Genomic DNA, 11996 nt, shown 5'->3' with positions numbered 1-11996 from the left:
ATTCGTTATGAGTAGTGCACCAAATATACAAGAATTGTCAATGTTTTGACAAATCACTTATAGTTTATCTTGAGGTATGTCTAGATGCAAAATTTACCTTGGGTTGCTTTAAAATTGTTCATATTTCTAGACATGACAATTCAAGAGAGTTGGCACAGCAAGCATCCGAATACTATGTTAATCATGGTGTATTGCATTTCTATCAGTAGCCGATGCTTAGTCTCGTCAACATAGGTAAGGCTGAACCGAAGTCCACCGCTTCGGCCACTAATGATTTTTTATGCAGGCAAAAGTAAGGATTGGAGAAAGTTTATTGTTGATTATTTGCAAAATCCTAGCAAAAGAGTGAACAATATGGTTCGGAGGATGACCTTGAGATACATATCTATGAAACTTTATCATCAGAAGGTTAATGAAGTTGAGAAGGTTTCACCTAAATATGCATCAAGGATTCAAGCAAATAATGGCCGATGTATATTTATCGCACTAAGCACATGACAAGTGGCTGATGGATTGTTGACGTCATCCTTAGAACCAACACAGTACAAGTAATTTTTCGGCATCCAAGTTTTGCCGAAAAACAGGGGGCATGTGTTGGCACTCGAAAATGGCATGATCGCAAAGAGTGACTTGAGGTTGTAGGAAGATGAGGTCAAATATATGATTTCATGTCACCATTGGATGGCTCTCTTCAACCCGATCGATATAGATATAGAGATGATCCAAAACGGAGCTTTGATGAAAAAGTTATGACAATCTTAGAGATGCCTGTATTAACATCAGACTAAAAACTGGCATGAAAACTAATTAAGATGACCTCTGATGGAAAAGTTGTAACTGCAAAGTTCTTCGTCTTGTCAAACCGGATGATTTTGATATAAAATCGTCCCCATCCGAGATCGTATGCAAAAGTTACAGACAAAACCACGTGCTACAGCAATGTTTGGCCGGATCATCCGGGCCGGGGTCTGAATCATCCGAAAAATTGAAGCACCGAAAACAATAGAAGGTTTATGATGAAGCCGGATGATATGAGTCCAGTCCCGGATGATCCGGGTGGAGGCCGGACAATCCGGGTAAAAGTCCGGATGTCCGGACAATTTTTTTGCTACAGACTTTAGAAAACGGTCCGAAACATCCTCAAAATGGCCTCAGATTGAAAAGTGTTCAACATGAAAGTTGTGCGTCTCGTCGAGACGGTTGATTTTGATATGAAATTCGTCCAAATCCGAAGTCATATGTGGATTCTAGAGCCAAAACGGTGAGCTGCTGTCAAGAAAACTGGGCTAGGCCGGATCATTCGGGTCTAGAGCCGGACATCCGGGCCGGAGGTCGTGAGAAGTCTGAGTTTGGTTAGATTTTGATGATTTGGACGGCAAAGCAAGTCCTTTTCTTGTATGGGAAGTCCATCCGTCTCTTATATAGATAAAAGGTGACGACCAATTGAACAACAACACACGATCGATCAATTCATCTAGCACTTTTTATCTTTACTTTTATCTCTCTCCCTTGTTCTTCTTCTTCCTCGTTCTTTGTTTGTTCTTCTTTTGCAGGGCGGCGAACCTCGTGGCCTAGGGGCGGTCAGGCCGACCTAAGGCAGTCCATAGCCGCCGCGCGTCCTGACGGGGTTTCTCCCGGCTGTGTGGGGTTTCGGTTCTACAAAAAAATTCACCGGATTGTCGAGCGTACCGTGCTTTCGGACGGGTCTCCTTCGACGTGAGCTGTGATGCATCACCCTAGCCGTCGAGGGTACACGGTGACGTGTACACTCTGTCTGCATCCATCGCCGCCCCTTCTCCTTTCCCCTCGCCAGCCACTTCTCCCCGCAGCCAAACTAGGCTGCCGTAGCACGATCTCGGGACCGAATCGGACCAGACCCGGGCCGCGTCCTCGAGCAGGAGGTCGACGTGAGGGACGAGCCGCCCCGTCGCACTGCCGGCCTGCCGCGGTGGTGCCGCCCCCATCCCGGATGCCGACAATGCCGGGTCCTGGAGTTGCCTGCGATGGGGGCGAGGATGGTGGATCTCGGCGGGGTCAGTGAGGGCGGGGGATGACGTGCCGCCGGCCAAGAGGAGGCGGGTGGTGGCCGTGCCGTCCTTGAGGACCGCTACGACGGCGGCAGGGTGGAGGCCGTGGCGCAAGGCCGGCCACCATCCAGCGGATCTTCCAGTTCCAGGTGTGTTGCGCCGTATTCACGGCCCTGGTCCACGCCATGCTCGGTACCATAGCTCACCCTGCCGGAAATGGGAATGGCTTGCAAAAAATTGATGTCGTGCATTGGTTGAATCAACTGAATTTTAATTAGCTGATGGTGGTGATTTTTGCAGACATGATGAGGCCAGAAGATATCGGCCTAAGCTCAAACATGGCATTCTTCAGGAACATATAAGAGTATTCTGATATTTATCATAGTCACCAGGAATTCTGTAAGTTGTATTGTGTAATGAATATGTAAATACTGAACAGTACTCAATGTTCATTACTGTTATAGGCCTAGCAACACACAAAAAGGCTCCACAAAAGTGGTTTTACTTTCTTCAGCCATGGCTTGCAATTGCAAGATGATCGTTGCAGCTATGACTCTCTGAGCAGCTCAGAAACACTAGTAAGCACCTCCAGGATGAGCTATAATTTGTTCCAGTACCAAGGATTCTTTTTGTACAATTTCTGAATGAAATACCTATCTACTTTAAATTGCAGGCTGAGGCCAGCAGAATGGAAAAGAGCAGGCCAGTGGCTCATATAAAGAGCTCTATTTTGACATGTCTAGTCACTTCATGTAGCTCTATCATAGTATCCTATACGAAGCAATCGACGAGATCATGAAGAGTAAGTATACATTTTGTCCTTGATATTCATCACAAGCCTCATGGCTCCCAGGACCAATGTTTGGAGAAGCCATATAGGAAACAAAATGCCCCTAGGTCGCTTGATACTTGCTTGTTGCTTCTGCCTGATGTCCGTTTGACGCACCTTGTCCTCCAGATTGCAAAATTTTCTTCTTCCACCTGAGGTTGAATTTGTCTGATGCGCTTCTGCCAAGGATCTTGTTCCTGATTGATCTGGGCGATCTAATGTAGTGGTGAGATTTTTGCGTGTTTCCTGTGTGGATTAGCAGAGGTTTCTGTGTGCCGCCAAAACCTGTATTTTCTGCGTTGGCGCCAAAACGGAAGCCCCAGGTTTCAGAAAATTGACGTGGAATTGGGGACCGAATCGGATTCAGAAAAAAGGAAACCGTCCGTGTTTCTATTTGGAAATTTGACGCGTCCTCCGTCGCCTGCAAGTCCATCGTCTATAAATATCGCCGGCCACCTCTTCTCCCAGATCCCAATCGCCCGCCCTCGCTCCCCATCAACCCCTTCCTAGCTAGCTAGCGAAGCACCAGTTTGGGCAGCCGCCGGGCAGGATGGAAGGGCTGGACGTGTACCAGCACTACCGCTTGAACCCTACAGATGTGGACGCCGTGACTTACTACCTGCCACGCCTCATCGCCGGCCAGACGCTGCACGGCGCCGATAAATTCATCCACCACGTCGACATCTACAGCTGCGAGCCCAAGGATCTGGCCGCCCGGATTGCGCCCGTGCCGCAGGCCGCCAGCAGCGGCGACCGCTTCTTCTTCACCACGCGCAAGAGCAAGAACGGAAGCAAAACCCAGAGCGTGCGCACCGCCGGCGGCGGCACCTGGACCGTCAACGCTACCACGGCCGTCAAACACGCCGGAGTCGAGGTCGGCGAGAGGAAGAACCTGTCGTTCAGGAAGAAGGGCAAGTCCACCGGTTGGGTCATGGAGGAGTACAAATGCTTGCTGCCAGAGGCCGTCGTCGCCGACGGGGTGAAGGTGTTCTGCAAGATCCACTTGGCTCAGCATCCTCCTGACGCGGCCCGCCAGGAATCAGCCGCGTACAAGCATCAAGCAGAACCGCAACCAGAGGCCGTGACTGCGAGCATGCACGCACAGAAGAGGCCAGCAATAGCTCCCGCCGCCGATCCTCATCCGCCGCGCCCCAACAAGAGGATGCGAGGATCAGTCCCTGTCCCCGCACCTGCCCCACCGTCGTTCTTGACGTATGATGAGGCAGCGAGTGCAATGTATGGCCCGCTGGCTCGTACCATCTTCCCTGTTCAAGATGCTCTGGATATACCAGCGTCAATCGAAGGTCCTTCAGCATCACGCGAGTCCACTACAACATCCAACCACTCCGGCGTTGCTTCTTCCTCAGATAATATGCAGCGACAAGCTCAAGCTACTGAGATTTCCTCCCAGTCAGATGTGCTGGAGTCTGTCAAGAATTACAGCCAACAACAGATGATTGTTCCTGAGGCTGGCTCAAGCATTGCAAGGAGCACATATGAAGAGGATGTCTTTCAGCCATTGGAGCCTCTTTCCGATTTGCCGGGTGGGGAGGCAGATGGTTTTGACATTGAAGAACTAATGAGAATGATGGAAGACGACCCAATTGAGGTTGAGACGGTCACTGGAGCCAACACTGGCGTGGAGATGGGCCAACAGGAACCTCTGTACCTGGATACCTTGGACCAAGGCATGCTGGAGGACATGCTGCAGTCCGATTGCCCTTACCCAATGTCGGGATCAGAGGATCGGGCCATGCACAACCCTGCCTTCCATGATGCTGACAAAGAGAAGAGGTACAATGCCGCGTCGGATCTTGACGCTCCATCGCTTCAGGGACAGGACCACTCGTTCAAACAGCCCTTCGATCCATTTGAAGCAGCATGGAAGGCCGAAGAGGCGCACGAGAAGGAGAAGAGGGACAATCTTCACGCTGGACCGCTTGGAGGACACAACAACTTCTTCTGGCCTGCAAGTGTCTATTAAGTCCGATGTTGAAATTGTTTTCAAAGTGTATACGAGGATACTCACTGGCTGATATATTAGTTCGTCCTTATACGATCGCCACACGTGTACCTCTGAGCAATTTGCTCCACTTGTTCATGTAAGCTAAAACTGTTGTTGTTCTTCTTGCCCCTCTGATGGATTTTCTGAACCTTGCGTTTGCTCTACTTCTTCTGCTCTGTTTCCTGTGATGGACCATGTTAAAACTGCTCTTATCCTTTTGTATTAGGCTCAGATAAGCAAGCATGATGCAGTTATGATCTGGACAACCGCAGATAAGTAGTAGTAACTATGTTTGTAAATCAAAACTGTTTCACTGCTCGTGATAATCTGCAGAACTATTTCAAGGTCACAAGTTCCAGAGCAAATTCAAGCTGTGGCAAAAAAAAAAAAACTAAAGCCTGATCCTTCTGGGAGATGCAATGTACTCCCTCTGTCCCAAAATATAAGAACATTTTTAACACTACACTAGTGTAAAAAACGTTAAAAACGTTCTTATATTATGGGACGGAAGGAGTATTTAAAAAGCTAACTGAATCATAAAAAAAATTGGTCAAACAATCCTTATTTTGCAGCTTGCCAGTTGAAACATAGACAGACCTGGCGCTCCTTGTTAACCCAGGACAACATGGCGCTCCTGCACTAGTACTTCTGCTCTGTTTCCAGATAGGTATATGCATTGTCTCTTCCCGAAGAAAGGTTGTCAAAAATCGAAAAATTCTTGTTGACCCAGGACAAGATCTGCGCAAGGTCCAGTGCATGAGGTTGAGGCCAAGCGAGAAGCGAGTGACAAGATTCTGAATCCTAACGGTAGCACGATTCCACGATCTTAAAGTCCAACATACTCCCTCTGTAGGCATCATCCCATGTTCTCTAGAAGAGAACATCTTTCATCGACAAATGAATAGAGCCGGAGTGGATCACCAAGGCCCAAAGGCAACGCACACAAACGTAACAAAATCCAACTCTTAACTCAGAGACGATATACAATACTTGCAGCATTAACCAACGTACATGACATTTCAGACTCAAGAATACGCAGATGAAATCTACATATGCACAAGCGCTAGGGCATTTGGGACTGCTTTTCTCTCTAAGTCGCCAAAAAAAGAAAATTCCGCGAAGGTAAAAACATGATTTACCACTATACACTCTTGTATAAGGCTGGCGAAAAGAATGAGTTGCCATGGTACCCGTCACTACTCGATAACAACGTCCCTCGCCACCATGTCCCTGTTCACAATAAGCTTCCCATCTTCATCCCTGGTGAAAAGCTTGTCAACCAGCTCATCCCAACTGGTCCTTCCTGCAGATTTCGGTTCTGATGAAGTCGTCTCGCTGTGAGTGTCAGAGGATGGCGCAGGGCAAGCGCCCTCATGGGTTTCCTCTTCAGAGATGTCTATCGCGTGAGGAACATCCAAGGTTTTCGCTCTATGGAGCGCATTCTTGTGTTCTTCCTTGAAACTTTGCAATCTCTCCATCTTTTGTTCAGCAGGAGGAGTTGTTGCCTTCTCATTTTCCTTCATTAGCTGCACAAACACATAGTTATAATCATAAATAAAGAAATAAATACCAACTCTGGAACAGAAGAAATCAATGCTCCAACTAACGATTGCGTATTACAATGTTTAGTCTCTTTAGTTTTAGCCAATGGAAACAAGCTACAGACACCAAGGATTAACAGTTAAGTGATTTGGCACTCCAAATATGCATCAACAATGTTGCATATAAAGAGCTTGCTTACCATGTACTCCCTCCGTCCGGAAATACTTGTCGGAGAAATGGATAAAAATAGATGTATCTAGAACTTAAATACGTCTAAATACATCCATCCCTGCAACAAGTATTTCCGGACGGAGGGAGTATATCTAAACAGTTTGGTCGATTGTTCTATTCTATTCCACGGAAGATGTACATTATGTCCTACAAAACACCATGATGCCAATTCGAATTTAATTTATCTCTCACTGAAACCAAGTGTGCACAAGAAAAAGTAATATAAGAAAAATAGGAAGGAAAAGGATAAGGTTTAGTTTGGTTTGTATCCATACCCTACCAACTTTCTGGTCATGTACAAATATTTGGCCTTTATTTGGATGGTTTTTGGCAACTCCCATGCCCCTTTGGCCACTTCCAATGCAATCTGCTGACATAGTTGACCAAAACATGGGCAGCCAAAACCTTTGCTAGCCAAAATTTTGGAGGGATTGGCCTGGGCACCAGCAAAACACACCCTAAATTTAGAAGGCTCTGAACATGTACAGTTAACTTCCAGTTACCATTCAAAACCTAAATGTGGGAGGCTCTCAAACATGTACACCCAACTACAAGTTAACAATTCCAAACTTAAGTGCAGAAGGCCTCAGAAATCCACTGTCACTTGGAGAAGCAAGGAAAATTACTTGGTGCCCGGCCGTTGTTTTATGCATAGTTCAAGAAAGCGCTAGGCGTTAATTGTGCGTTTTGCCACCGCCTTGCGCTTTACTGACCAAAGCGCATGCTTATGCGCAGTTATGCACAGATTAACCGTAGTTATGCGCAATGCGTTTTGCCAACGCCTAGAGCCTAGGCGCGCTTAAGCGCTCGCTTAGGTGCGCCTTTTTTAACTATGGTTTTATGTATGGAAAAATTATTAGTTGATCTCCTAGCAAACAATGAAGCCTAAAAGTGCAACAGATCAACCCTTAGTCCAAATATTGGAAATTTAAATGAAGTTATACTGGCATAAAGTGCATGTTGGCCCAAAAACATGGCACTTAGGTTAACCCTTTTGTGCTTAAGCCAAGACGAAAGCCCAATGTGAGGGCGGCGGTCAGGGGGGCGGGGGGCTTTGAACATTTTAGGACGCATACCCACGCATGTAATCCATAATATCACTAAATAGGCCCAAGCATAATACATATTGCATAATATCACATTGACATGCAAGACTGCATTTAGGAACCAAATAATTATGCCATCACTCTGAAGCTCATGGTTCACAAGCTGTGACAAGTGCACGTACCTCTAAAGCCAAGGCGGATTCTCGCTCAATCCAAATAATGCCATGATCAGCAGTGGTACTGCATGATAACACAATATGCTCAAACCTTCCTTCCACTGGAATAGCAGTTCTCACCTCAGGTGGGTATCTTGCGCAGCTACAAATTAGTAATGTAATTAGTAATGGTTACGTTATCATATTCTCCAAGTGGGAAAGTTATTAGAAATCGCTTAAACGTTCACTATTTTATAATCTTCATATGTAAAGAGTACAGAAATAAATTTTGTTTTCGCTCACAAAGAAATTTATCGGTCATGCAAATATTAGACTGTAACTGGATCATCTCTTTGATTTGCAGGATACCTCAAAACACAATTTTCTTTTAAATGTCGGATTGACATGAATCCTGTAGGATTGAATACCACATGACTTTGCACACAAATGGTATCTTTTCAAGAGGTATTAGTCAGTATAATTTTTCATACGAATATGGTGCAAAGAAACTCTTAGGAAAAATTTATAGAGTACAATCCTTTAAGTTATAAATGAAACTACCACGTAGGAGTTCTTGAGGATGAGACTCCTCCAAAAGTTCTCAAAGAGGTCTGGCATGAATACTTTTCCACATAAAACTGATTTTCTAACTAATGTGATGAAAAAGATAGTAGCCTTTGTCATATGAATTTTGAAATGTTTGTCGTGGACCATGCTTCAGTATTCTATACTTCTTTTTCCAACTGTTATACCTTTATTTTCTTATGTTCATAGTTTACTAAATTCATTTAACTGACCAGGAAAGATACACAAAATGAATCTGAGGAAATCTTGCTTTGCTTAATCTAAACAATCAATGTAAAAGCATATATATATTTTTCATCATTTTGAAAATGTGTGCAATAAAACAGCAGTGGGCGAAACTATTCACGGCTAGAACTTCCTTGCTCTGGAAGAACAAAGTGCTGAAGCTTTGTTGCATACTTTTCCAAAAACCATGATGACTGAATCCTTTATAGTATAAAAAGGCTTAATGATGAGCAAACCAGCACACAGCCTGAAACTTAACTAATAACAGGTTCATCATTTACAGCATACCAACATGACTTAACTAATAACTAGCAACGACTATCCAAGCGCATCAATTACCTGCAAAATTTCCTCTCGACGATATGATACATCCGACCAGGAGCATACAATCTTCTTGGATCTTTAAACTTCTTCTTGTCTTGTTTAAATGTATCTCTCAAGCAAAACAGGAATAACAAGCAGGGCAAGCTGTCCAAAGCATAAATGAAAAATTCCATTATTCTATCCTTTTTTACTGGCGGAAAGTTGAACTACAAGGAGAAAGAGAACAGGGGACTACTTACCAGAATATAGAGCCGAAAATATATTCCAATGGTGTTGGTGTTCTTGGCAAAAAATCATCCTGGCAAAAGACATCGTATAGTGATAAAATAAGCATCAGATGATATTACTATGTAATTAGTGCCACAGATGGTAACTTCTAAGGTTACAACAACTAGAGAGGATCGGTTTTTGAAAGTCAGCATTTTATTGATTAAGCAATAAAGTCATACAAGGTCTGCTGGATACGAACCGGAACAGAATGAAAAACACACAACAAACTAGAATTCAGTTAAGTTCACGAGCTATTCACCTGTTCGGAATCAACGAATTTCACAAAGGAAATAGTACGACATCCAATAAATCAATTTCAACATATAGCAGTGGAACAAGTTCAAGCACCACAATACCACATTATGTGGTCAGGCATACGATCCAAATTTCCATTTCCAGACATACAGTTTGTACCAATTACAAATTATCATGTAGAATTAATTGATTTCTCAAAAAATAAAGTAGAATAAGTTGAATTCACCCAACAAGGCAACATGGCAAACAGTTAACTTAGTTGATTTCTATATCAGTCATAAGCCAGATATCAGTAAACCTCATATGAGCTACCTTTCTGAAGTACAGCAGTTAAAGGATATTCTACTGTAAACTGTCAGCTAGCTTTTTGAAGAACAGCAGCAGGAAAGAATACTCTGCTGTATAATCTAATCCTATCAGCGAGAGCACCTTTCTTCACAGCACAACTCCCGCTGCCTAATTCCTAACGTTCAGCACAATCAAACTAGTCCAGCTTTCACAGACATTCCAATCACGCCACAAGCAAAGCACATTTGACCAAATCGCTCCCCCTCCTCTCACCCCAACGATTCCAATTTCCAATTGTCCGGGTCAAAAAATTCTAACAGTCAAAATATTCGGAGGCAGCAAAATTGAACAGGTAGGTAATGGTTGACCACGGGGCAGCTGGTACCTGCAGCACGATAGAGTAGATCACGTCGGCGTACTTGACGGCGAGGTTGAGCGACATGCACCGGGCCGGTGCGAGCGCGTAGCACCGTATGTGGCTCCTGGGTATATTGCCGAACGCCTTGCGGTTGTTGACCACCAGCACCGTCATGAGCGCGGCGATGCCGGAGCCGAGCGAGTGGCCCGCGAAGATGAGCGTGCAATCGGGCCCCTGCTGGCGCAGCAGCTCCCGCAGCGTCTCCGTCTCCCTCTCCAGTATGAACTGGGCCGCCTTGAGCAGCCCGTGGTGCACGTAGCCGCCGTCGAACATCTGCATCCCGAGCTTGTTGTCCATCAGGACCTGCAACGAAGGGAGGAATCGAACGGGTTCACATTCCATTCCTGCGGAGATGAAATTCACCCTGGGCTGCTGGAATCGGGGATGAGAGGCGGGTCACGGGCGCGGGACCTTGTAGTCGGCGTTGCGGACGAGGTTGAGGCCGCGGACGGCGAGGACGACCTCGTTGCGGCGGCGGTCGACGTAGACGATGTAGGGCGGGCAGGCGGTGCCGACCTCGTCGTAGGTGGTGCGCTTGTGGACGCCGGCGCCGTCGATCTGGGTGTAGCCGCGGGTGGCCGGCATGAGCTTGGGGTTGTCGAGGTCGTCGGAGATGGCCATGATGATCTGGCAGATGCGCGGGACGGGCTCGAAGTCGTCGGGCGAGGCGGGCGGCCAGGTCTCGCTGTCGTAGGCGCCGATGTAGGTGAGGCGCTTCCACGCCCAGCGCACGCACCCCACGCACAGCACGCACTCCAGCCCGCACGACACCGACATGGCTGGCCGCCTCCCCGCGGCGCGCCGGCGCTTCGCCTCGGAGGAAGGCGCGCTCGGGCTGCTGGCTCTGCTTGGCGGGGTGGCTGCGCGGCGCGGGCTGGTCTATGTGGTGGTTGCCTCCCTCCGCCAGCCGAGCCGCCGCTGTTTTTCTATTGGATTGCTTGCCTTGGTTGTTCCGGAAGCGACGAGGTTGAGCTGGAGCGGTGGTGGCGGCGATGGTGGTGGGGTGGGGGAGGAGTGATGTGAGATGCCGCTGCGCTCCTTCGCAAAAAAAAAAAAGATGCCGCTGCGCTGTGGGCGCACTTTGGCGTTGGGGGGTCAGGTTTTGGTCGCCTTTTCAACGCGGCTGCGCTCCGCGGGAGAGGCCGAGGATCGGTCTAAAACGGCAGGAGGAGACGACCAGCTGTCGTTGCTTCTCCGAAACTTCTGGCTCGCCTTCTCACCCGTGTCCATTCACATTTACACAGGGGCTGGTTTTCTCCTATGGGAGGATGTCGTAATTTCGTGGAAGTGTACAAGAGAACCGTTCGGTCACTAACCGGTCGCAAAAAGCCGACCCAATCAAAGCTCCCAGATCACGAACAAAACGTTCAGGCTTGTATCTAGCGCATATATAAGGCGGATATGAGGCGGTCCGGGCGCATCCGCCACGTCAGCCTGACCCAGGCCCACCCCAACCCCATAAAATCCCCCTCCGAAGCAAACCCTAGCTCACTCCACTCTGCTCCGCTCCGCTCTCCGGCGCTCCCCTTTTTCCAATCTGTCCAATCCTTAGCGCCAGCAAGCATGTCAAGCACCGGCAACCACTCTGACGGCTAACTTCGGAGACGAGTACGAGCTAGCGCTTCGTATCGCGCTCGAGCGGACGCAGGTCGATACGGACGGTAGCTCCGGGTCCGGTGCGACGCCTCCTGCCATCGTCGTTGTAGCGCCGACGCCGGCGTCGGCCCTTCCCGCCTCGTGTGTGGATTTGCTCAGACTGCCCAATCTGCTCCCCCCCCCCCCCCCGCCCGACGGCC

General features: G+C 47.5%; 2 protein-coding genes across 8 annotated transcripts; one reads left to right on the top strand and one right to left on the bottom strand.

The window, feature by feature from the left end:
- The first annotated feature begins 1599 nt into the window (after positions 1-1599).
- On the top strand, positions 1600-5025 carry LOC123155575 (uncharacterized). 6 transcript variants are annotated; one of them, XM_044573724.1, is made up of 4 exons: positions 1600-2176; positions 2328-2391; positions 2492-2605; positions 2701-5025. In XM_044573724.1, exon 4 carries the CDS (start codon positions 3407-3409, stop codon positions 4838-4840), a length of 1434 nt encoding a protein of 477 aa, XP_044429659.1. In that variant the 5' UTR covers positions 1600-2176; positions 2328-2391; positions 2492-2605; positions 2701-3406; the 3' UTR covers positions 4841-5025. The 6 variants fall into 6 exon arrangements, with proteins under 6 accessions (XP_044429659.1, XP_044429658.1, XP_044429657.1 ...); XM_044573723.1 differs by having other exon boundaries at positions 2328-2426; XM_044573722.1 differs by having other exon boundaries at positions 2328-2605; positions 2701-2829; positions 2986-5025.
- Positions 5026-5810: 785 nt separating this feature from the next.
- On the bottom strand, positions 5811-11291 carry LOC123155578 (uncharacterized). Of its 2 annotated transcripts, XM_044573728.1 has the most exons (7): positions 10612-11291; positions 10168-10503; positions 9209-9267; positions 8985-9113; positions 7863-7998; positions 6910-7070; positions 6308-6387 (listed from the first exon to the last, which is right to left on the bottom strand). In XM_044573728.1, exons 1-7 carry the CDS (start codon positions 10975-10977, stop codon positions 6384-6386), a joined length of 1191 nt encoding a protein of 396 aa, XP_044429663.1. In that variant the 5' UTR covers positions 10978-11291; the 3' UTR covers positions 6308-6383. The 2 variants fall into 2 exon arrangements, with proteins under 2 accessions (XP_044429662.1, XP_044429663.1); XM_044573727.1 differs by lacking the exon at positions 6910-7070 and having other exon boundaries at positions 5811-6387; positions 10612-11280.
- Between the last annotated feature and the right edge of the window lie 705 nt (positions 11292-11996).

This window comes from Triticum aestivum, chromosome 7B, assembly GCF_018294505.1.
Source record: "Triticum aestivum cultivar Chinese Spring chromosome 7B, IWGSC CS RefSeq v2.1, whole genome shotgun sequence".
In the NCBI taxonomy this organism is placed as follows: domain Eukaryota; kingdom Viridiplantae; phylum Streptophyta; class Magnoliopsida; order Poales; family Poaceae; genus Triticum; species Triticum aestivum.
Note: the sequence above shows the minus strand (reverse complement) of the source record. Positions and strands in the feature narration are given on the sequence as shown.